Genomic DNA, 24225 nt, shown 5'->3' with positions numbered 1-24225 from the left:
TATTTTTTGGTTGTCGCCACAGTCACCCCTAACAATGCATTTACTATTTTCTTTTGCATTCTTTGATTTTGAAGTGTTATAGTATTTGGTTACGAAAACAAAATTAAAAATGAATAATTAAGGAGCACATTGAAAAATAAGTAGAGGGACTATTTTTTAGAGTTCGGTAAGCTTGTAGTGCATACATACTTCGGCCTGCCAGCTGTTAACACAGCTGTTTTGCTTGGGATTATTGGTATAGGGCGAATAGGAAAATAAAAAGAAAACATAAGCAAATAAGCATCATAGCAATATGAACTAAAAATTATTGTGTCACAATCATAAAATAGTCAAAATTCATAAAAGTATGTGTGGGCATTTTCGTTTAATATAGGGTCTACCGCGCAATCGCAATGGAAAACCTAAATTTGTACAAAGTACTTGGCGTGACCAAAGATGCGACCCCGGATGAAATCAAAAAGGTGCGAGGTCATTTTTCCCATTTCAATTTTAATACAACGCGCTTACTTAGAACTATCGCAAATTGGCCAAAGAATTTCATCCGGACAAGAATCCCGACTCGGGCGACAAGTTTAAGGAAATATCGTTTGCATATGAAGTACTTTCCGATCCGGAAAAACGTCGCATCTACGATCGCTATGGAATGAAGGGACTGCAGGAGGGCGCGGAAGGATTTACTGATACCTCGGAATTTTTCGCGCAATGGTTCCCATTTGGCGGCACGTCCAACGAACGTGGCAGACGCGACGGCAGAATAATGGTAAGAATGGAGCTGACGCTAGAGGAAATGTACGTGGGTGGCAAACAAAAATCGGTGAGCTACAAGCGGCAGAAGCTATGTGAGAAGTGCAGTGGGGACGGCGGTCCACCGAACGCCCGCGTACCCTGTGAGGCCTGCGGCGGTGTAGGCCGTGCCGCAGCATTTACATTTATGGGTCTTGGCGCTTTTGATGCGGTAAGAGCAGAACCAGAAATCAGTATTTCTTACCTAATATCCAATGTGTGACTAGGTTTGCCCCAGCTGCGATGGTCGGGGATTCAACATTAAGGAGACGATGCGCTGCAAGCCTTGCACCGGTACCGGCTTTGTTGAGCAACAAATGAAGCGCACAGTGGAAATTGAGCCCGGCATGCCGCACATGTTGAAGATGCCCTTTGCCAATGAGGGCCATCAATTGCGCAGCGGTGATTTTGGAGATCTCTATGTGATCATGGTACAGGCGGAGCATGCGCTCTTTCAGCGTCGTCACTCAAATCTCTACATGCAAGATTTAGAGATAAATCTGACAGAGGCCCTGTGTGGCTATGCGCACTGCTTTAAGCATCTGGATGGACGAAACGTTTGCATACGCACGCAGCCGGGCGAGGTGCTGCGCCACAACCACATTAAAATGCTGCGCGGATCTGGCATGCCGGTATTTAACAAGCCAGAAGATCATGGTGATCTTTATTTACAATTTAAGGTCAACTTTCCGGCCAACGATTTCGCGACGCCAGCACAGCTAGCCACGTTGGAGGATCTGCTGCCGCCTCGTGAACGCATTGTCGTACCGCCCGAAGCCGATGTCGTACAGATGACCGACTATAAGTCGCAGGGACGTCGCGCCGACACCGAGGATGATGATGAGTTCAATGGCCAGTCGCCACATTTCGAAAGCGTCCAATGCCAGACGGCTTAGTTATGGGCATGGGCGTATCCGTGGCTGTTACAGGCTCGTTATCTCGCCATCGATCTTTGGAACCTTCTGTCAGCGCTTGGCGTTGATGAGTTGTGCTTCTTAGTGCCGCTAGTCGTATTACTATTCATAGTATTCTTTTTCATACAGGAATGTTTGCTGTGATCAGCGCGTGATCAAACTTTTGGCTCATTTTTAGGCTAGTGAATCTCAAATCAAACAGTTAATTTAGCTTAGCTAAATCAAAATTTAAATGTCATAACTGTTATTATTATCATTAAGCCCTCCAATTTCTATGTTTAAATATTAACTCAATCCCAAACTTGCATATAAATTAAATACTCGATCAGCAATAATATTTATCAGCTGATAATACTTATTCCGTAATTAATAACCATAACAAACTAATACATATTTTCAACACTTAATGTTGAACGCTTTGCTAGTATTCTACAGATTTCTGCTTACGATTCCAGCTTAGGAATTCTTTTAATTTTAATTTGCTGTGGCAGCGCATTTTGATATCGTTGCAAAGGGTATTATTAAGTATTCTACTAATCATGTAAGCATTCAAGAATGCATATTATGTTCTTGTTTTGAACGACATAGCCATGCCCATCATGTATGTATATGTATGTCTATATTAAAACTAGTCTCTCTTAATGAAAGTTCGAATTTTGACGGCTGGATCGGATCACTATATTAGATATCTGCAAGTTTTTTTTGGTTGAAATATCAAGAAGCTCTTGTTAAAAACAGACGCTGAAAACCTATTCTGTTTTTTAAGATAACTTGGCTAAAATCAACAATTATCAATGTTATGTTCCTAAGCTTTTCCCAAGTCGAACTAGTATCTAATAGAAACAAAGATGTCATGACCAAATTTAATATAAGTGGTGTTACGAAAATTCTACAAAATTATATCCACATTGGACAACCATACAAAATTGTTATAAATTCCAATAAATATTTTTTTGTTGTTTCCTCATATATTAACTCTATATATAAAACTGTTTGTCCTGACTGACAGACGGAATGAATGGTGATCAGCGCAAAGCCCAAACCGTAAGAGCTCGGATGCTGAAATTTTCACTGGAGTTACCTTATGTGATGAAGGTATTATAAACGTGCCACGGGCACACCTGGCAACATTTTTTTGGTCAAAATGTATGTGAAAATACATACATACATAGATACATACATACATACATATATACATACATATATACATACATACATACATATATACGTACATACGTACATACGTTCATACGTACATATCTACATACCTACATATCTACATACCTACATTTCTACATACCTACGCCTCCTGCTCCGCCCCCTTGGTGCTCTTCCTCCTCCTCCGGGTCCTCAGCGTTCCAGCGTCCGCCAGCGACTAATTCATAGGAGAAGCCTGCAGACCTTACTTAAACTTTTGAGAATCGAGGAGGAGGGCAGCTTTAATAAATACGTTTACTTATTTAAATTTGCCGCGCAACAAAACAAATTGGGGTCTGCTATTGGGATAGAAGACAATTTACATGCATGCATGCATACATATATACGCACATACACACACACACACATACATACATACATACATATACATACACACACACACACACTCACACACACATAATTACACACATTTTCACTCAATCAATTTAGCATCCAAATCTGGCAACATAATTCTTGTGAAATATATATTAGTAGATCGGAGATATGTATAGTTATTAGATATATAAAACCTATTTCATTAAAAACTATTTTATTATAGTAATTAAAAAAAACAATTTTTATTTCTTAATTATTTTAATTTCTGGCAGTGTCAATTTTCAAGTGGAACATTTAATGCAGTTTACTGGAGTGTGAAAAAAGCGATAAATACATTATGCTATATAGAGAGAAAATAAAATGTTGTATAAACTAAACCCAGAACAATTCCAATGTCCGTCCGTCGTTAAGAATTTAAAACAATTCCAAGTATTGTAATCTGTTTGTAAAAATCCCAAGGAAATCATGTAATCAGTTTCTGGAGCAGCCCAGGATGTGTCGATGGAGTAGTTTCCCAAAAGACTCGCTTTAGTTGCGCACGTCATAGAGAGCGTGTTGATAGCGATCCTTTTTGGTGGCGTCCTGTGGGTGCTTGCTGGATTTACTATATAGCTGCGTCTGGTGTTCATCGTGTTGTTTCTTGCCTTGCTTTGGCGCTTGCTCCACGTACGGCTTGCTGGAGACACGCAAATCGAGAGCTGCCAACGATTCCGTATGCGGTTCCAGGCCCAACTGGACTTCGGCATGCTCCTCCTCGAACGGTGGCACAGCGAGGAGCTGTTGCTCGGCGCTGCTCGGTTGCATCTCGCCGCAGCGCATGGTCTTGGCATCTGCTGCCTGCTCGGCACTGACCTTCATCAGGGTCAAATATTGATTGTATTTGGCATAGTTGCGTCTGCCCGTCTCGTCGTTCATCAGCACCTGGGCCTGGATGTGCGACTTGTCGCGCATGGCCTTCAACCGGATGTGCTTGGTAATGTCCCAGCGCCAGTTGGAGCGATACGAACAAAGCGAGCATTCGAATGGCTTGCGATTCAGATGGCCAACGATGTGCACATGGAAGCGCGATGCGGTGGCCGCCCAAAATGTGCAGTGCGGACACTTGAAGACCTTCTTCAGTGCGTCCGAGTCCTCCGGCTGCAGCTGCTCGGTAACCTGGGGCAAACGAGTTTAAAATGAAATCTGTTTTGGCCAGGCTTGTGTGCGTGTGAGCCTTACCTCGCCATAGCCGGGCGCCGTTTCAATGCCGCAGTAGCTGAGATCGTTGCCAGCGCCGCGATAATCCTCATCCGTGGCCAGTTCCATGTCGCAGGCCAGCTGCGTGGTATTCCGCAGCGCCGGCTCGCACTGCTGCAAATGGCTGACCAGTTCCATGGCATTGGGCACTCGCTGCTGGCAATGGGAGCAGCTGATGGGCGGCAGCTCCGACAACGGCGAAGTAGAGCCCGTTGTCTCCACGGGACTGGAGCAGGGCTCGGTGTCTAGTGCCGGTTCCGCCGGCTCCGTAGATTCCTGCGCCCCGGTCTGGGGATGTTCCTGTGATGCCGAGCGTCTGGCCACATGGTGATTGAGCTCGTGTATGGTCAGCGATTGCTTGATATTGGTGCTGAAATCGCAGACGCCGCATTTGAAATAGCCATTGGCGCCATGGTTCTTGGTGTGCCTGTCCAGATTCCACTTGTAGGGCGAATGAAAATCACACGAGCCGCACTTGATCAACGGCATCGAATGGTACTTAACATGCTTCTTAAAGCGCGCCCGGATCGGTGTGCTGTACGAGCATTTCTGGCACTGGTACTGGGTGACCGAGGAGCCGGCGGAGAGATCGAGTGCCTCGGGTGTGGCGCATTCATCCGCCTGCGGCAGCTCCTCCGAATCGGAGCTGCTGTTCTCCGGCTCACGTTCCGGCTCCTCCGGTGGTCGGCTGTTCGCCCTAGGCAGATGGGTCACATTCATGGCGGATGCGGGTGGGAGCATGCACATCTGAAACTCGAAGGCCATCGAAAATATGTTGGCACTGCGCGAGACCATCTGCTGCAGCTGTTGCTGTCGATTGAAGGCCTCCACATTGTTGAGCAGCTGCTGTTCCTGCAGCTGCAGCTCGCTCTTCAGCTGCTTCAGCGAGGGTCCACCCTGCAGCGTCGCTCCGCCACCCGCCAAAACACCACCAAGAGGAACACCACCAGCACCAGCACCACCTCCACCGACAACAACGGGCGCCTCGATGCTCTCCTCGAGGCGACGCTTGCGCGCCTCCCGATTGCAGTGGCGCCTGCCAGCTATGCCAGTGCTATCATCATCGGAGCAGCCGTGCACCATCTTCATGTGCCGCACCAGCTTCTGGAAGTGCCGCGAGGCATACAGGCACAGCTTGCATTCGTTTATCACAATCTTCTCGCCGTGCACATCGCGCAGATGCGACAAATGGCTGCGCGGATTCTGCGTGAAGAAGGCGCAGGCATTGCAGCTATAGTTGCGCCTAATCTTGCACTGCGGCAGCTCCTCCTCGGCCCTTGGCTCCAGCTGCAAGTGCGTCGCTGCCGACAGCTCCTTGCCCTCCTCCTCGCCAGGCAGCACAGCCTTGGACATGGCCAGCGGCAGGATCAGCGGCAGCGGCTGGCTGGCCGTTCGGTTGTTCAGCATTTGAAGCTGTCGCTCGAGCATCTCGGCGCCCACCAGCGGATGCGCGGCATTCGCACTGACACGCCCCGCAGCTGCCGCACCGCCGCCCTCTTTGGCCTCCATTGCGGTCTGGTAGACCGTGGCACCGCTCACCAGGCTGCGCACCACCAGACGACTACCGGAACGCTCCACCATCGACGGTAATTCCATGTCGGCGAAGTTATTCACGATTTGCTGATGTCTTGAAGAAATGCGTTTTGTTTTTTAGGTTTAAGTTATCCCGATTTTTCCAGAAGTTTTAAGTTTTTGTTTGTTTCAGGCGATGTTAACACTACGTTAGCACACGTTGAACTAAACCACTTTCAGACCGTCAAACCGATGGTCGACTTTTTTTATTACGCAAAGGCTACTTGGGTCTCGAATTTCAAAGCGGTTCCTCGAGTCCCATGCGTGCTATGGTTAAGTCTGTCAAATTTGGTTGATTTAACCACACCAAAAATATATATACACATATATGTATATACATATATGTTTAGCCAGACACGACACTGGAATCAACTGAGTTCTGAAAGTGAAAAAAGAAAAACCAAGCGGAAATCTGTTAAAAGATCGGCACTACGATAGAGATATTCGGAAAATTAGCCCCAAAATGACAGCAAAAGATAGGCCACATGCCTATGTACTATGTACACATATAGGCCAAAAAAGATATATAAATAGTAACAACAAAAAAATTGAAAAGTAAACCACAAGCAGTAAAGGAAAAACTAACCGCAAAACTAAGGATTATTATTTTCAACGATTATATAGTGAGGCAAAAAGTGTTCTCAACTCTTTTTAAGAGTAATTTAAAGATAAACTCACCAATAAAGTCTTACAATGGGGACAGGAGAGGTAAAGGTAAACCAACCTCAAGGATTTTTTTTAGCTATACAATGGGGCGGAAGATGAACTCACCTCACATTTAGTATTCAGGTATAAATAAAATTAAAAATAAATATACAACCTTAGACATTGATTACAATATATATAAAAACAATAAATAAGATTAAAACTAAGGGTGGATCAAACTGGGGATTATAAAACGAGGTGGAAAGTATACTCAACTCATGTTGAGTATACAAAAGTGTTTTCCAGAGAAACCTACCACAAAAAGCCTTACAATAAATACAGAAGGGGCGGAGGATAAATTAACCTCAAGGACTACTTATATTATGAAATGAGGTGGAAAGTGTACTCACCTCACGCTGAGCATTCCGTATTGTAAATAGAAATGAAAGAACCATTGCTATAGGCAAGAGAATAAAAAACAGTAAAGGAAAAACTAACCTTAAATTTAAGGTTTATTATGAGGGGCTATAAATTGAGGTGGAAAGTGTACTCACCTCACGTTGGGTATTGAAATTTGTATAACTAACACAGCCTCTGGCGACTTTACTATTTAAACTTAAAAATCTAGTGTTGCACTTGACTAGCGTGTTGACTTCTATTGCTCTATGGCTTCCACCAAGGACTGGCTGAGATGCAGCGGTAATAGATGCATCCACAAGCCCGGCTCAACCTGCAGCTCATGCGCGCTGAAGTTAAACAATGGCGGCAGCCGGACTCCATTGGGCATCTGGATATTCAGTGCATCCATGGTGCGCAACTCATCGTAGCTGGCATGGGCACAGGCTCTCAGTGGCGAGATGCGTGCCGCTGCCTCATATTGCAGACAGTCATCCAGCAGGGCGGCCAAGTCCTCGGGCACCCAGTTGCCAATTAAGGTCTGCCAACTGGGCCGAGCGCTAACCGTGGCCGCGTCCAGGCCGCTGGCGGCGAGAACTCGAGGCGCACGCTCCAGGCCCGCGGTGCCCAGCAGGCCAATCACATGCAGCAGCTGGGCCTGGTCATGTTTGCTGCTCGCAAAGAGCGGAGCGCCTTTCAGCAATTCGGCCAGGACACAGCCGGCGCTCCAGAGATCCACGCTGGTGTCATATATTTCGCATTTGGCAAACAGCTCGGGCGCACGATAAAAACGCGAACACACGTATGTGGCGCTGGACTCGTTGGCCTGCAGGAATTTGGCGCTGCCAAAGTCGGACAGTTTGAGATTCATCGTTAGCGGATCGAGCAGCGTATTCTCCGGCTTGATGTCCCTGTGGCAAATGAAGTGCGAGTGCAGATAGCCGAGGCCGCGAAACAACTGATAAGAGATAACGCGCACGTAGATCGACTGCAGCGGCCGCTCCCGTTGCTGCAGTATAAACTCGGCGAGCGTCATCGGCATATACTCCATGGCCAGCAGTAAATAGTTTTGCCGTGCATGTCCCAGTCGGGCGTAACAGTACATAATTAAACGCACAATATTGCAGTGCCCCACAAGGTAATTCATTATCTTCGGTTCGCGCTCCAAAATGTACGGATCGAAGTCGACCTGCTTGAGGGCGACCAGGCGCTCCGATTGATCCAGTTGCGCCTTGTAGACCCGACCGAAAGTCCCTTTGCCAATTAGCTCATTGATGGTAATCGTGGTGCGCACCGGCTCTCTGCCACAGCGTGTGTAGGCCATGACCCGTAGGACGGTGCCATTGGGTATTATGGAATTGGATGCCGAAACCAAATTGGACTCCATCTGCTCCGACTCATGCAGGTGCTTGGCTGGTAACTTCTTCTGGGCTACAGGTGATATATATGGCAAATAAGATATGATAGTACGTAATTGACTATAATAAAGTAATTGTTACAGTTGGTTATTTTGCTCACCCATTTATTCTAATTTCTATTTGCTTTTATTTAAATAGTAAATATTATGCTGGCAGCTAATAAAAAGCCAAGCTGCGCAGGCGTTAACTATTAAATTAACGCCTTCATCATGTTAATGCATAACCTTAAATATGCAAATATAAATACAAAATTCAATTGGCAAGACACGCGGCCAGCCTTTATCCTTTTCTTGCTTCTTCATGGCCAAATGTCTAACGAGTGTTGTCTCTTTCTCTCTCCCTCTCTCTCTCGCTCTCGCGTTTGCATTAGACTTCAGCTGTTTTTCAACCAATTGCTGCTTTTAACTGTTTGTTTAATATAAAAAGTTAATTCTTTTAATGCGATTTGTGGCGACATTTTATTTACTTTAACAAGTCAAGCTATGATCGCTGCGCATGCTTAAGGAACAGAGCTGCCATTTGCAGGCAGCGTTGCCACCTGTGCCTGTGCGTGTATTTCACCACGTCGCCGAGTGGTGAATAACGTATTCAAATTAAAGCTTCTTGAACTTTGAACAATTTCAGCATGACAAGAGATTTAATGAAAGCACAGTGTATTTATTTTTAATTAAAATGAGAGCTTTTTCCTTTTAAAATTTCCGAGCAGCTTTGGGGCCATAACTCCTGCAATAGTTTGGCAGCTTGAGACATTTAGTTTGTATTAAGATTGCGGCTTTAATATGATAAGTCCTTCAATGAATAGCTTGTGTTTGCTTGTCTGTGCTGCTATTTCCATTTCCGGTCGCCTGTGAAAAACTTTCACCACCAAAGTTTATGGGCCGTACAGCAGGCAGGCTGGCAGGCACAGCTTAAGCGGAAATGTCGCTTGCCATCCTTCTCTGTGGTTCAGAGTTGAAATTCATGTAATTCCATTAACACAGACAACTTCCGTCAGACGAGAAAATGACAGGCTCGCCTAATGGGCGACGCGTGTGCGATGGCATGGATGACGATGTGGATGCGGCTGCGGCTTCGACTGCGGCTGCGGCTGTGACTCTGCCTGGGCATTCCGGCCTTCGCATATACTGTGTGCGGTTTACTGCACGGCTTTGCGTGAGTTGCTGTGCCCAAAAATATCCTTCCCTTAGCATCCGTACCCTACTTGGCATTAAAATTAAATTCCCAAAATTCAAATGGCAGCCTTTACGTTGATATAAATCGCAGCCGGTGCAACAGGTTCCACACACAAAATGGCCAAAAGTTCGACAAGAGCCGAGGCAAACGCTCCAACGGAAATGATTGTCAGTGGTAAAGTGGCAAGTGGCATAGCCATGGACAGATGTTCAGGATATCCGTAAAAGACTGAATATATATTTACGACTGCCTTCTACTCGATTTACTCTTCCGCTTCTCTTTTTTTGAATTGTGAATAGAAGGAGCTTTGCTTAGAACTTTATAAACTAAAAAAAAAAACCAAGAATTGCATACTTTAATCTTTCCCTTGCTTAAGATATGCATTTTCTGTTGGGTAAATTCCTCTTAAATTCGCTTTAATCAAGCAGAAAATTGATTTTATTGAACACGTTTTTTATAATGGGTTGGGCTTGCGGGAGGATTGTTGTTGTTTTGGAAAATAAGCTTCACACAAACAATAATTAAAGCACCAGTTTCAGCATAAATTGGCTTGATTTGAACAGAAAAAAAAACCTAAATCAAGCTACTCAACTGAAATTAATTTTCAAACAAAAGCGGGTTGGGCTTTAAAGCGAAACATATCTGCTTAAAGCCCGCGTGGCTTGGAATCGATTGGCAAATTTAATGAAATCAAGAATCAAGCAATATTAAATTAAGCTCACCATGAGGTTTATGAGGGCTTAACTTGACTTGGGCTCGATTTTGGGAACTTAATTAAGTTATGCTTAATTTAATTTATTTCAATTGAATTGAATTTAATTTAATTTATTTTAGTTTAATCTAATTTAATTCCAGAACAGTTTGGATTGCTAAATAATGTATTAATAATTAAATATATTTACATTTAAATTATAATTATTTCTTATATTTGTTTTTTGTTGAGCTGCATTCTTAATCGCAGCTGAAAATCGTTAACACTTTAAGCTAGAATAATACGTACCTATTTGTATTAATAGTCTAGCATTCTCAACTATTGTGCAATCGCATTCTTAGGCGCTTCAAAGTGGAAATCGTGCCAAGTTCTCGGTGCTAAGCACTTGACGTCTCAAAGTCAATGGCAACGTCGTAATTCGTGGGAAAATCTCTTGATTGCATTCTATTGCAAAACACAAAAAATACAACAACAAAAAAAAAGCGGTTTGACTTACCCACAGATATATAGTATATAGTATATTATAATTAACTGCCCATGAGTGCAGCACAGCGCTGACAAACAACTCCCGTCCGCGTCCCTTGAAAAGATTGAAATATCTTTTAAGACATCGTCACACCTTTGCGATGCCGTTTTCGCTGGTGATGCACACGGCGGCTGCGACTCTGATCTTGACCTTGAACTTGGTATTAGATGTGAGCTCTCTCTCTCTCTCTGTCTCTCTGAAAACCGGTTGGTTACCTGGGCTTTTGTGCTGTAAAATTAATGGCCAAGACAAGACGGTGACAAGACGGCACGAGGTATATCGGCAAAACACCAACTTGCTTCAATTAAGAGCAGCGCACAATAACAATGAGCTGTGCCCCCCCCACTGGGTGTGCTCTGTCATTTTCACATTTCCATTTCAAATGTAAAAAGTGGGTGCATAATTAAAATTAAATCACATTTCTATGCAAACTTGTTGCCGATAAAAGCAGCGGGAGAAAACCCAAAAATATTAACATCAACAGCTACACTTGTTCCATGGCGGAGGAATATTCTAATTGTTTTGGCAGCAAACGTGGCCCATTAAGTACCGGGTGACCCCAGCGGATCCCAACCCTTTTCAGCCTTAACCGCAGCGCAAATAAAAGCCAACCGACACACAGTCCAACAGAACGACAGCCTGACAGCCGGACAGCCCGCCAGCCGGGTAACCAACATGTTGCGCCACAACCGCAGCTAATCCGGCGTCCACTAAGTGTGCTATAAGGGCTGCGGGGGGGGGGGGGGTACCAGGACCTCTTTTTTTATTTTAATGGGTGGGTGGGTGGTTGTGGGTGGCTACTGACAAGCGGAGGCGGTTAATTTTGAAAAGCTTCGTACAAAATAAAACAAGAAACAACGGCTGGCTGCGCCATGTCGAAGATTGAATACCCTTTTAGCGTAAAAAGGTTTTTCTACAAAAACTCAACCTTCAAGAGATTGTTCCTAGATTTGCCATTAGATATATAGAGAGCTCGTATCTGCTGACATTGATCCAGATATCTTAAGGGTTATTAAAGTATTCCTTATTTAACATTTTGATCTTGTGATCTTTGATCTTTATAGTGCTCATATAAGTAATAGGAGAAGTGAAGCTCTTAAGTTTGCTAATATATTTTAGATATTATTTATATTTTTGTTTAATCGTTCTTATGATATATGGTCCATTCCGGCGGATTCCTACATACGTACAGACTGCAACTTAAGGACGGATTGAAAACTGAGAGACTAGCTTGCATATGCGACAAGGCTGTTGATACTGATCAAGATCATATATAGTTTCTGGGCACGAAGCTATCTTTTCCTATGCGTTGCCCATTGCCCATCGTGACAACGTTCTAATATCCTCTATAAGGGTATATTGAAGAACAAACAGACAAACGAGAAACGACCACATCATGCCAGCTGTGCATAATATGGCATAATAAGTTAAGCTTTAAGCCAATTTTTTAGCTTAGCGATGTTTAGTTGGGGTGTAGATGAAATCTAAACCCCAATTAATGAATTTATACTTTTAAAGTCACTAACAAACTATCCTGGACAGTTACCCTAAAATAGTTACTTGCTGATTAGCTACTCGTCTGAATAAACAAAATTTTGAATAAAATTTTGCATAATGCTGATCGTAAAACCTATCAAATCTGGTGTCTGATAATCCTCGGAATCGATATTTATCGATTAATTAAATGTCCGTAATGTCCGAAAAAACAAAGAAATTTATTTCGCGAGATACGGGAACTTAAATTTGTGGATCTAAATAGTTTGCCGTAGTTATCAAGAAATCTATAAATACTTCTCGTCGGAGATGCCTTCATTGAGCTTATATAACCTTTTTATCCATTGACTAGGCACAGGCTATAAAAGCCTATAATATCTCCTTTTGGCTTCTAGAACAATTTTGTGCATTTACTAGATACAGACTATAAAAATTTACAACAACATAAGATAGACAGATCGACAGTAGGCTATAGTAGTTCGGAAGATATACCTTCCTTTGGCTTATAGAATCTTTTTATCTTTTGACAAGGTACAGGCTCTAAGGGCTTGCAACAACTTAAGATAGACAGATTATCCGAAAGACGCCTCTTTTCGGATTGTTAAGGCTTTATACTCATTTTATAGAAGTTTACAACTTAAGTTAGATAGCTAGACTATATAATATAGTAGTCCGATATTTGACCAAAGTTTGTCTACAAAGAGATGGAAAGATTAAAAGTCCTTTTTTTCAGATAACTCCATTTTTATCGATTCTGTGGTTTTCCAGAAATTGAAGCAATAATTTCACAATTTTGTGTGCTTCCAATATGGTCGCATATTATGAAAAGCTCAGCTAATTTTTTTTTTATCTAAGTATCCCCATCAGGCACAGTTACATTGACTACTTGTCTTATTTATCTGTGTGTCTGCATCAATGTATGCCACGCCCCCCTTTTGTGGTTGGTGGCAAACTCACGTCCAACTAATTTGACCGCCAAAAATGTAACGTGCAAATCGAAGCCGCGGGCGTCTCTTAAGTAAACGACTTCAAATGCCTGCCATAAGCAGTGAGAAATAAGTGAGATTCGCAGCAGTCGAGAGTGCACGACCAGCAAATTCCCTGTAAACGGATGTTTGTGCTGTGTATCATTATGATTATCAAATAGGATAAGGGAATAAAACAAAAGTTATTTTAAAATGTTTAAAAAGTCAATCGAAAAGATAAGCTGAAAGTAATTAGAGGTAAGATAATGTTAAATAATAATAATAATTATAAATTTTTGTTTTCATATAAAAATATTAAAAAAGTTGAAAATTTGAAAAAAAAACCTCTTTAAAATAAGAAAATATTGTGACAGATGGCGATGCGTCCTGTTTATAAGATTAATAATAATAATTATAAATAATATAAATATAAAAAAAAAATATTAAAAAAATTGAATATAAAAAAATCTTTAATATTGTGACAGATGGCGATGCATCCTGTTGCCTGTTGAGTGCTACCCTATTGGCGCACTTGAACAAGTACAGGGTATCTGAAGCAAACCGGTTAAGTGGTTAACCGAACAGCTGCAAGTTGGCTGCAACAAAACTAGTCGCTGTCTTTGCCAGACTTGGCTGCACCGTGCGATGTGGCATGTGGCGTACAACAGCGCCGCTGGGAGTCGCTGCTGGCGTTGTCAGTTTTCAAGAACCAGGTCAAGGATGCCACAGACGGCCATGCGTAGATCATCAGTGTATTTCAATTTGCAACCGATTCTCGACAATGTTGCAAGCTAGCTTTGTTGCGAGGAGTTTCCACCAACAATTTCTTGTCTTTGCCTGATGACGCATGAGTGATATTTAAAGCAGCTCGCAAAGCAATTTAAATTTTAGCGTCGACATTTTTGCACAATTTAAAAGTCAGGCGAGCCTGATTAGTCAGATTTGTGTATATAGTACATAGGTATGACCCGTGCCCCGTAATTAGCCTATCTGTAAATGGCATCAGACTGCTGAAATCTTTTTTATTTTTGGTAATATTCATGCAACGCTCGGCTTTGACACCGACTCCATGTGCGCTATACGCCTGGCTAAGCAGAGTTGAATAAACGGTCGAGCTAATAACCGGAGGATCTCGGGCATAAAAAATGCTTTAGTCCCAGTTTGAAACAGCTGCACGGAACAGGGGCAGACAGCTCATCATAATGGAAGTAAGTAGCTGTGCACTTCCTGCTTTAATTTAATGACATTTAAACATGCATTTTAAATTAAGTGCGACCGACACTTCGGCTTTAATGTCACAGCCGGGCCGGGCCGGGCCGGGCCGGGCTGGGTCGGGCCACTAAGCGCTTGGCTAAGTGCATTTGTCAAGTGATTAATCATACGCAGTGTTGAGCGCAAAAACAGAGCATGGCTATGGCTCTGATAACATTTCCAAAGAATTAAGTGCTTCATTATTTGTTTTGCTTTCTAAGTTAAGCTATGGTCGACAACATTTTTTCACTACGGACTGGTTTTTCATTGAATCGCCATATAATTATCCTGTATTATTTATTTTGTTCCCGAGCAATGTGTTTGCCAGGCACATTCGATATAATTACTCGTATTTCACTTCATAAAGCTAAATACTTTCAGTTAATTTTTTAATTTGCTTTAAAGTAACTTTGGCCCGCAACAAATTCAACACATTTTACGGGATATGTTTTAATTGGTCTGCGCTTCGCTTAAATATCGCGCCACGAAAAATTCATTTCACAGGATATGAACGTTATATGCTGATATGATAAAAGGAAATGACTTATGAATGTACATTAAAGCGAGCTACCACAAATTTTGTATATATGTATACTACTCTATAGATAAATATATATCTATATACTCATGCGACGCTGCAAATCAGTTTTTAACTAGTTGGAAACAGGAAGTCCAATTTATGCCTTAACATGAGCCGCATGTTAAACCAAAAGTTTTTGCTCACTGATTTAAAAAAATTTAGCAATGTTCGCCCCAAATCATAAACGCACAGTCTCCCAGACATACTTGTTAGATGCCAACTTTTGGGTGTGAGTGCAAATGTAGCCCGCAATTTCTATAAGAAAATATTTACGACAATCAATATTTTCAGTAGAACGGGCAATTATCAATACAAAATTATATTTTTTGCATTACTATTTAGAAAATATACGACGAATCAAGGATTTAACCCAAACCCGTATTGACAGATGCGGAAAACTGGCACCGAAGCCTGGTGCAGGAAGTTTCTTCGAACCGTAGATTAAAATATCGACCATTTTTTTTGAGTTTTGCAGCACTGGTTTTAAGATAAGTTTATTTCTCCCTGTTGCCTCTATTAACAGGAGTTAGAAAAATTTTTGTAATTCGGACACGACCTACAATATAAAAATGTAAAAAAATTAATAAGATGTAAACAAAAACATAATTTTTAATTAAATTATATTGAACTTTCTAACACCTTAATAACGTTTTGCTTACCTTTGAACAGCTGATTGTCGTTTGAAAGTTGCCACCTTGTTAATTTTTTCAATTTGTAAACCTTGAATTGGGGAATTCGTTTCGAGAATTTGCAAATTGAGTAACCAAAATATAAAAAGTAATAAGAAAAAGCCAACATGCACAGAATTAACAACTAAATCTTAAGCTTTATTTAAGCATATCGCCCAATTGTGCGAATACACGAATTAACTGTTGTTTCCCTGGAACATCTTCCTCAGTAAATACCTTTGACTCTGCTGCATGTTTACATCTTATTTGGCTGCCCAGGAATTAACTACAACATGCACGACAAACAGCATGGAAAGACTTTGAAGAGCTTCGACAGCTTCCAGGAGTCGCTCACACACATTGGGGTGGCACTTATAACACCTTGGCCGAGTGCTTGTAGATGCTCAGCTGTCATTTATACAGTCAAGCAATGCCCGCCTTGAAGCGCATTGAACTTTTGCCTAATAAGCGCCATTGACATTTTGAGCAGACAGATTTAGCCAACGAGCAGAGTTGCCAGGCCATCACACACATGGCGTCCCGGGTGTGGGCGGGTGCAACGGGGCGCAACCTACTCAGGGGCTTAGCAGCCATTGTTGCGTGGCCCGGACATGTGACACCCGGGCAACATTCCGCCCACTTTGCAAGTATGCATTACATGCATGACGCCCCGGCATAAAGTGAAGCATTAAACTGTCCGAATCAGCCCGAAAAAAATCAATAACTTTAAATTTCTCAAAAGCAGCATTATAATTCGCCAGATTTGTGCGCAGGCTGGGCCATTAAAATTTCATAAGCTGTTTACGACTGTAAAACTGCTGTAAAAGTTTGTTTTATGTGGCCAAGATAAAAGTTAAACACTTGTCGGCAGCCTGCAGAGTGGGGGTGGCATTTCCTACCTGGAATGCTGGGGTCATGTCTGGATTGCGTCGAATTGGCCAGGGCCCACACACATTGTGCTTACTAATGAGCCCGTAGACATCCTTATCCGTTTCCGGGGCGCCTCTGAAAGTCAGAACGCATTCACCTTAGCTCAAGGCATTGGGCAACATATCTGCTTTTGTTTTAGATTAGGGGGTGTTACCATTGATCATGTGATGCTTACAATGAATATTAGGTGAAAAGGGAGAGTTAAGTATAATGTTAAGTATATGTAAACTATCAAAATAGTCCGCTTTCTTATCAATTTAAAGCGAAAATCAAACAGTTTCATTAGCATATAAAAAATTATAAATTTGTGATTGGTCTGGCAACGCTGCTCGACTCACCACACTCTGGATTTCACCATAGCGAACATATATATTAAAAGCTTAAACTATACACATATGTATTTATATATTATTCTGTCTTTTTCAAGCTTTTTATGTAATTTAAATAAAATTGGGTTTATATTAAAGCATCTATCTTTTATATGTTTTTTTTATTTATTTTTTATTTTTAATATTCATTAAAACTCACTGAATTTTTTTTATCCCTTTAGACTTTAAAGTTTAGAGTGAACTAAGTTTGCCCGTATTTTTATCTGCCTGGTTTCCCTTTAAATACATGTATTTTTTTTTGCTTTGGTTAAATGTTGGGTATATTTCCGCTTTTCTGCACACGTCGGAGTTCACATGTCGTTTTTGTTGCCTTTTTATCAATATACGGACATCTGCAACCCCTATTAGCATTAAAATGGTGCGCAATGTTTAAAATGTTACAAAGGTTTTCTCAACTAACAGAAATACGTGTACGGCATTTTTGTAAGCATTTAAAAATGGTGGATAAAACGTATTAAAGTTATGAGGAAAACAAATTTAATAGGTTTAAAAAATTGATAAAAATGTGCATATGTTATCAGTTTCTATATCCTTTAACATAAAGTATTTGATTTCGCTTTATATAACACACAATTTGATGTAAGTGAATCAAAATCTTTTCTCTTGTTCCACAAACAGATTTCATTGTCTTCGCTTGATGTTACAAAACTTTGCAATTAAATGAGTCTTTGGTTGTCAGAGGCAGGCGGCATGTCAAGCGAAATCCATTAAAATCGTCTTAAGGTACACTCAATAAACAGATACATGGCTACAAATGTGTTAGTATGTCTGTGTATGTGTCCCTTGCCGACCATGTCCCAAACATAGTTCAAGATTTCACATTAAGATAATTCCAAGGAAATAGCAACAACATGGCCCAAAAGCCGGCGCCGAATACGTCAATTGACAGTTTCGTTTCGTGTTACTCGAAAAAGTTTTAAAAAATAAAAGAAAAAAAAGGAGAAAAAAACGGCAGAATTGGTGAGTAAAACAACGGCAATTTGTTGGGGTCTTATTTGTGCGTTAGGCCGCATTGAAGGTCTGCAAAATAAATAAAAAATTAATTTTTTATATGTTTTTTGTGGCCAGGTAGAAATGAACGTGGTGACCATCGGCTTGGACCATTCTTCGGAGCACACCCTGGTCAACATATTTTGAAGAAATAATCATAAATAAAAATATAAAGAAAAGGTAAAAAAAATGCAAAAACAATTTTTAGGGCTGGGCCAGCGCACGTTCCGGCTGGCCTTATGGGATCGTCGCGTAATCTTCGTCTGCCAAGTGAAAACGCATCGGCACAGTTTAGGGGCTCATTAACTAAATGCAGCAGCCCAAAATTTGTATGTGATATATGTACAAGGCTTATGGCCAATATCGGTCATGAAGATCAAGAAATCGTCAAGTGCTAAACGTTTTTGAGGTCGCCAATTGTCGCTTTTGGGTTAATAACTGCGGATGCGGACGCCTCTTTTTCTTTCAAGGGGTGTGCCGCCAGCATGATATGTGGCTATATTCCACATGCCTGTCGACAGATTGCTTTACCGTAAGCCACTTTTACTTTTCGCTGCCGCCGACTGCCAGACATTTTTATGGGCTGCGCCACATGTGGAAGCCGATTGCAGCCTGATTGACAGCTGCGACAGCGGCTACTTGAAGCGCAGTCGGTAAATCACAACGGGCCAGTTCTCAATCCCCACTTGCCCTGCATATGATCTTAAATGATCTCCGTCTTGGCGTAGCTCATAAATAAATATTTTCAGAGCGCGTGCTTGCCCTGCGGCAAAATTTTTGGCGTCGTTTTCAAGCTATTGGGGCAGAGTAACTAAATTCAGCTCAGATACAATTTACGAAATAATCCGACTAAATGCAGGAGTCAGATTCATAGAAGATCTTTACTTCTTTCTAAGTTAGATCAGTTCATCAATTACAACTCCTAATATTTAAAATTAAAATTTGTGAAGTAAGCTACGTAAACATGTTGATAGCGTAAATTAGCTTCTTAAATGTTAGCTACATTAAAGATACTTATGTAATTTCTCTGGGCCTTAAATAAATTAATAAAATATATCATGTATTATTACCCCATATTAACAAACGTTTGACGGCTTTCTTTAATGAACATTACATCAAATAAAATAAATAAAATAAACATCGGCACATTTATATTTTATAGCTTACAAACTTAAAATTTTAGACACCAAAATTATATTCAATATAGATTAAAAAACTGCTGTAGAGTATTTTATATTCGGCAATCCGAAAATTTCTCTCCGTTTTTTAAACATAGAAATACAAATATTTTGAAAGCATATTATCAGCTTGTTTTTGTGGCACGTTAGATGTTTGTGTTTGTTTTGAAATTCCTTTGGCATTTCAGAGGGTGTCTATCAGTTTGGCAGCTTGCAGCTAACCTGCCAACCCGATTTCTGTTGCCTTTAATATTTATGATAAATCATTTAACAAGCATCAAACATCAGTCTGCAGCTCTGGCGGCCTGCAATATATATTGCAGATATTCATCTTCCAGTGGCCAATTTTTTTTATAATTTGGAGCTGTTTTTTTTTTTAAATAATGGTAGGAGAAATGTTTAGCGGCAACGGCTTCAACTTGGCAGCAGCAAAAATGCACAATAAGGAAATAAATAAAAGTTGTATACATTTATTTAACAAATATAATTAGGCATTGAGAACCACTAGAAAACTAGTTAGACTGCCCTAATCGATCGCTATCTGAAATATCACGTTTATTCACACAAAATCTGAGAAGAAATGGGCTGGCTAAGATTATTGAAATGATATTCAGATAAGCTTTCATTCAAGCAATAAATTCCAAAAGCATTAACCCTTAAAAATAGCTTCTCCTTTTTTTGCAAACTACTTCAATGGTAAATCCTGCTCGCTGTCATCTACCTTTCAAATAAGCTCTCTGTCTGTCATTTATGTCTGATTTTTTTTCAGCTACCCGCCATAAATTTTAAAGGGCATCAAGCTTGCCCACATTCGCACATTCATTCGAAATCAGATTCAGATTGTCAACATATCGCGATACAACTGTCCAGATAGTTCAGCCAAAATGTCAACAATGTCGCTCTCAAGCGCCAGGGTTAGCCCCATAAAAAACTAGATGGGGAGGGGGGGGGGGGGGGCGCTCCGTAGGCACGTTTGTCGTCGAAAGATAGGAACTTCCGCCCTCAGAAAAAACGTTGCCTATGCGTCACAAAATAAAGATATAAATTGCTAAGTAAAATAACCAAAATATTTTGCTTTTCAATTCAAAAGTTTTGCAGCTATGCAAATTGTTGGACACTTCAGTTGTTAATAAACAAGGACTGCACTGAAAACAAGTGGGAAAACTCTAGTGGAATGTTGTCTTTTTTTTTTTTAATGTTCATTTTATTATGTATTGGATCAAAGATAGCATACATTTACTGTATTACAACCCAGTTGGCTTAGGTGACGTTTCGGGGTCTATTGGGATATATTTTGTTTAAACTTATTTGGGCATAAATGATTTGGTATACGGCATAAACATATTTATTGTATATTTTCATGCTTGCGTAAGTTCTCAATCCGAGGCAATTATTAGTGAAAAGAACAAATGCATCTATTCGATTTCCGCCAACTTCCCACATTTGCGGGTGGAATTTGACAAAACCCCGTCTAAGCTTGCACTTTCATATTATAAGGTAAATACTGCTAAAAATTCAGTCTAGTATTCTATAGGCTCTTTAAGCTGTGCTTTTATCACCCATCAGTCAGTCAGTCAGTCAATCAATCCACCAATTTGCCTTAAATATGTACCCGCTCTCGCGTCAAATAGCTAACTTTTTAATGGGTTCTATATACATTAGGCATTGGGCGCCCTCAAAGCAGAATATAAGTACATCAACTGTCATAAAAAAAAAAAACTCTTGTTGCCCACATGCCATGTGTTTGTATGGAGCTGGAGCTGTAGCTGGCAATAAACAGCAGACAAATTAACATTTCAGTCACACAATGACCTTCACCTAGAAGCCATCAAAACGAACCGGTGGCCCAGCCCCAAGCGCGACTCTCTGTATGGGAATCTAAAAAAGCGACCAAGCAATGCGAGCCACAGCCAAATGTAGATATAGGTAGCCAAATAACCAAACAACAGGCCAGCAGATAGCCAAGCAGAAACCCAAAAAGCCCAACAGCATTTGCTCAGTCGTTCGCGTAATTTTGCTTATTTTTTTTTTCGAGCTACTTGATTAGCACGCTCTTAGCCATGTTTAAACGTGGGCTGTTTAACCAAACGGCCGGCAATACAAAAACGGCACATCAGCTGCAAAAACAACAACAGCAACAACAACTTCAGTAAACAGCCCAAAAGAACCCAAACCAAGCTAAAGACACTTTGGCGCAAAAGAAACACAGACAGTGTACTCTAGTTAGGAGTGCACGACTGGCAGATACCCTTTACCCAGCTGTCATATAACAATCATTTGTACTTTCTGTATTCTGTACTTATACCTTTTTCAGCCTCCATGCTCTAGAAAGTATGGCTTCTATAAACTGAGCTTTATGATATTTTTGGGGCTTAGGTAAGGATACCAAATATGTGCAGAACGAGGTATCCAAAAAGGATAAGCGTATGCTATACGAAATCTACAAACCAAATGATCTTTTTCTAGCTTAAAACAAACAAATACAAAATTCGTTTCTTATCGAAACCCCAGGAACAGGGAAAGTTATCAATTACTTGAAATAAACATTATATAATATTTTAGTAGCAGAAAATACGTTCCAAATTTCAAGTCTCTAGCGCCTAAAGATCCCGAGTTCACATGGATCAAAGGACAGACGAACGAAAGGGACAGACGTCTAGACAGACGAGCAAGAATATAAATATATACCTTATATATACCTTCTGGTCCAATAAATCTCTTTCTGTCTATCACACACATTTATGTAATACTAATATACCTTTCATTCAGCCAGTTTCAATGAATGCAGGGTATATAAACGAGCTTGTACGTGCCACTGATTAGTAAAACAAACAAATTAAATTGGTTATGTTATGAGTACGACTACGGACCAGAGTTGGCATAAGAGTTGACCGTGAGCCCTGGTGCTAAGAGCAGAATCTGATTGATTTGGAAAATATCAGCTTAAAATATATATGGACAAACCAATCTTTAAAATTGCAAAGTTTAATAAATCTAACAACAATTGCGTTTTGTGCATTTAATTTTATGTTCGCATCAATTTTCGATTATCTACCTATTAGAATAGATTCTTTCTCTAAAACTGTAGCATTGGGATACCCCTTATAAAACCAGCTTAGGTCCGAAGTTTGACATACTTAGCTTTGATATCGTTGAAGACAAACTTGTAATTATCACATCAACCAATTGCACAAAGACCCGATTGTGGGTTAGGCTTCAGTAATAGAAATAATAAAGGAAATAAAACTAAACACAAATTGTAAACAGACTTGGCCAGCTGAGCCCAGCTGTTTAGGCTGGATAGGAATAAATATGTTTTAGACATTTCCTTCTGCCTGTGTAATTAATTATTGCTATAGTATATCGTGTTAAATATAGTATATATTAGACACTGTCTTGGCTCAATCTTTGGCATATTGCATCGTGCCATTGGGAGAACTTGCTGGCCAATCAATATGCAGGCCACATTTTTTTGAGGCGTCATTATAAGCCAGAGAAGCTTTGGCATGGGCTATGACTGTGACTGTGACGGCGACTTGGGCATCCGATACGGTAACATGGGCTTAGCCCATTACTGGACACCAGTTGGGTAACTGGTAACTGGCTGCTGCTGCTGCTGCTGCTGTTGCATTGTTTTCTGCGTCGTTCTTAACGAGCAGCGCATGCAAAACAAGGCGCAAGACGCCATTTGGCCAACAGAATCGCAGAATCGTTTTATGAACGTTGCGCTTTGTGCATGATAATTGAGCCACGGAGAGTCTGACACCGAGTCCGAGTCCGAGTCCGAGACTGGGGCCGAGACTGAGACTGAGACTTTAACTGGGACTGGCCGGGTGACTGTTGACTGATTGTGCGCACGCGCTCATAATCAGAGATTCCTCAGTGGGATTCCGAGACGTGGATTGCCACTTGGTATTGCCTTTGGGGTGAGCTGGCATTTATGATGGATGGCGCATATTGGGTGATTCGCCTTGACGTTGATGCGCCATCAAAGAAAATTATTGCGTGCGCGCAATTAAAACTAAAATAAAGTTGTATGAATAAAAAAGATTTGAGTCGCATTTGCATATTGTATTGCGCAGACACAAGAAGCTTTCATTTTTACAGATAATTCCTTGACATTTGCGCGGTTTTCAGTTGAATTCGTCACCGAAATTGTTTTCCAACTTGATGGTAGAAACAAAATAAAATCAAAATGGGAATTGGTACCCAAGAGAGTCAATTAGAAATTAGAGTATGCAGTTGTAAGAATCACATATTGGGGCGATGCATCAACAGGAAGTAAACTTGGCACACATACATCCATGCAAACATACATACATACATTCATATGATATTTTCATACATACATAATTATATACATACATATATAAATACATACATATGCATGAAAATTACTAAGGATTAGTTCAATTTATGAGAATCGCATAGAAGAAAACTATAAAATAACGGATTTTTTAATATGCAGCTGAGTGGGAAGTAAACTTGGTGGGCGTGCAACATAAGAAATCATACCTGACACATGCATACATACATACATACATACACACATGGTCGAAAAATAAGATATTGTATTAAACAGTTTTTTGTTAGGATACTTTTTTGTCCTAGCAAATACCCAACTAGATAGAGCCCGACATTTTATTAATTTCCATGCATTAAAGCTAAAAAATCGAAAGTTGCTTGGTCAACGATCTGTGTAACAGTAAAGTTAATTTCTGTAGCAGCCCGCAGCTCAGGGTAAGTAGACAAAGGACGCCAAACAGACGACCTGCAAATGGGATACACACATACTCAGTGCCATGTCGCCAGCCTCAATCCACGAATCCCTGAAACAAGGAGACGAACGCATAAGCATAATGAGCTGCCGGA

The 24225-nt window shown here is 41.0% G+C and overlaps 2 protein-coding genes across 4 annotated transcripts; one reads left to right on the top strand and one right to left on the bottom strand.

The window, feature by feature from the left end:
- The first annotated feature begins 262 nt into the window (after nucleotides 1-262).
- Nucleotides 263-2034, top strand: DnaJ-H (DnaJ homolog). Its single transcript, XM_064685134.1, has 3 exons — nucleotides 263-461; nucleotides 512-955; nucleotides 1011-2034. Exons 1-3 carry the CDS (start codon nucleotides 393-395, stop codon nucleotides 1677-1679), a joined length of 1182 nt encoding a protein of 393 aa, XP_064541204.1. The 5' UTR covers nucleotides 263-392; the 3' UTR covers nucleotides 1680-2034.
- A 1435-nt stretch (nucleotides 2035-3469) lies between these two features.
- Nucleotides 3470-8745, bottom strand: LOC135430453 (glycogen synthase kinase-3 alpha-like). Of its 3 annotated transcripts, none has more exons than XM_064685121.1 (3): nucleotides 7094-7160; nucleotides 4449-6417; nucleotides 3470-4385 (listed from the first exon to the last, which is right to left on the bottom strand). In XM_064685121.1, exons 2-3 carry the CDS (start codon nucleotides 6060-6062, stop codon nucleotides 3759-3761), a joined length of 2241 nt encoding a protein of 746 aa, XP_064541191.1. In that variant the 5' UTR covers nucleotides 6063-6417; nucleotides 7094-7160; the 3' UTR covers nucleotides 3470-3758. The 3 variants fall into 3 exon arrangements, 2 of the variants coding, with proteins under 2 accessions (XP_064541191.1, XP_064541192.1); XR_010436610.1 differs by lacking the exon at nucleotides 3470-4385 and adding an exon at nucleotides 7238-8591 and having other exon boundaries at nucleotides 6059-6417; nucleotides 7094-7181; XM_064685122.1 differs by lacking the exons at nucleotides 3470-4385; nucleotides 4449-6417; nucleotides 7094-7160 and adding exons at nucleotides 7207-8510; nucleotides 8598-8745.
- Nucleotides 8746-24225: the final 15480 nt, after the last annotated feature.

Source organism: Drosophila montana, unplaced genomic scaffold, assembly GCF_035044405.1.
Source record: "Drosophila montana isolate Dmon_TW-CO22-7 unplaced genomic scaffold, ASM3504440v1 contig_3013_1, whole genome shotgun sequence".
Classification (NCBI taxonomy): domain Eukaryota; kingdom Metazoa; phylum Arthropoda; class Insecta; order Diptera; family Drosophilidae; genus Drosophila; species Drosophila montana.
The sequence above is the reverse complement of the archived record's forward strand: the minus strand, read 5'-3'. Positions and strand labels throughout refer to the sequence as shown.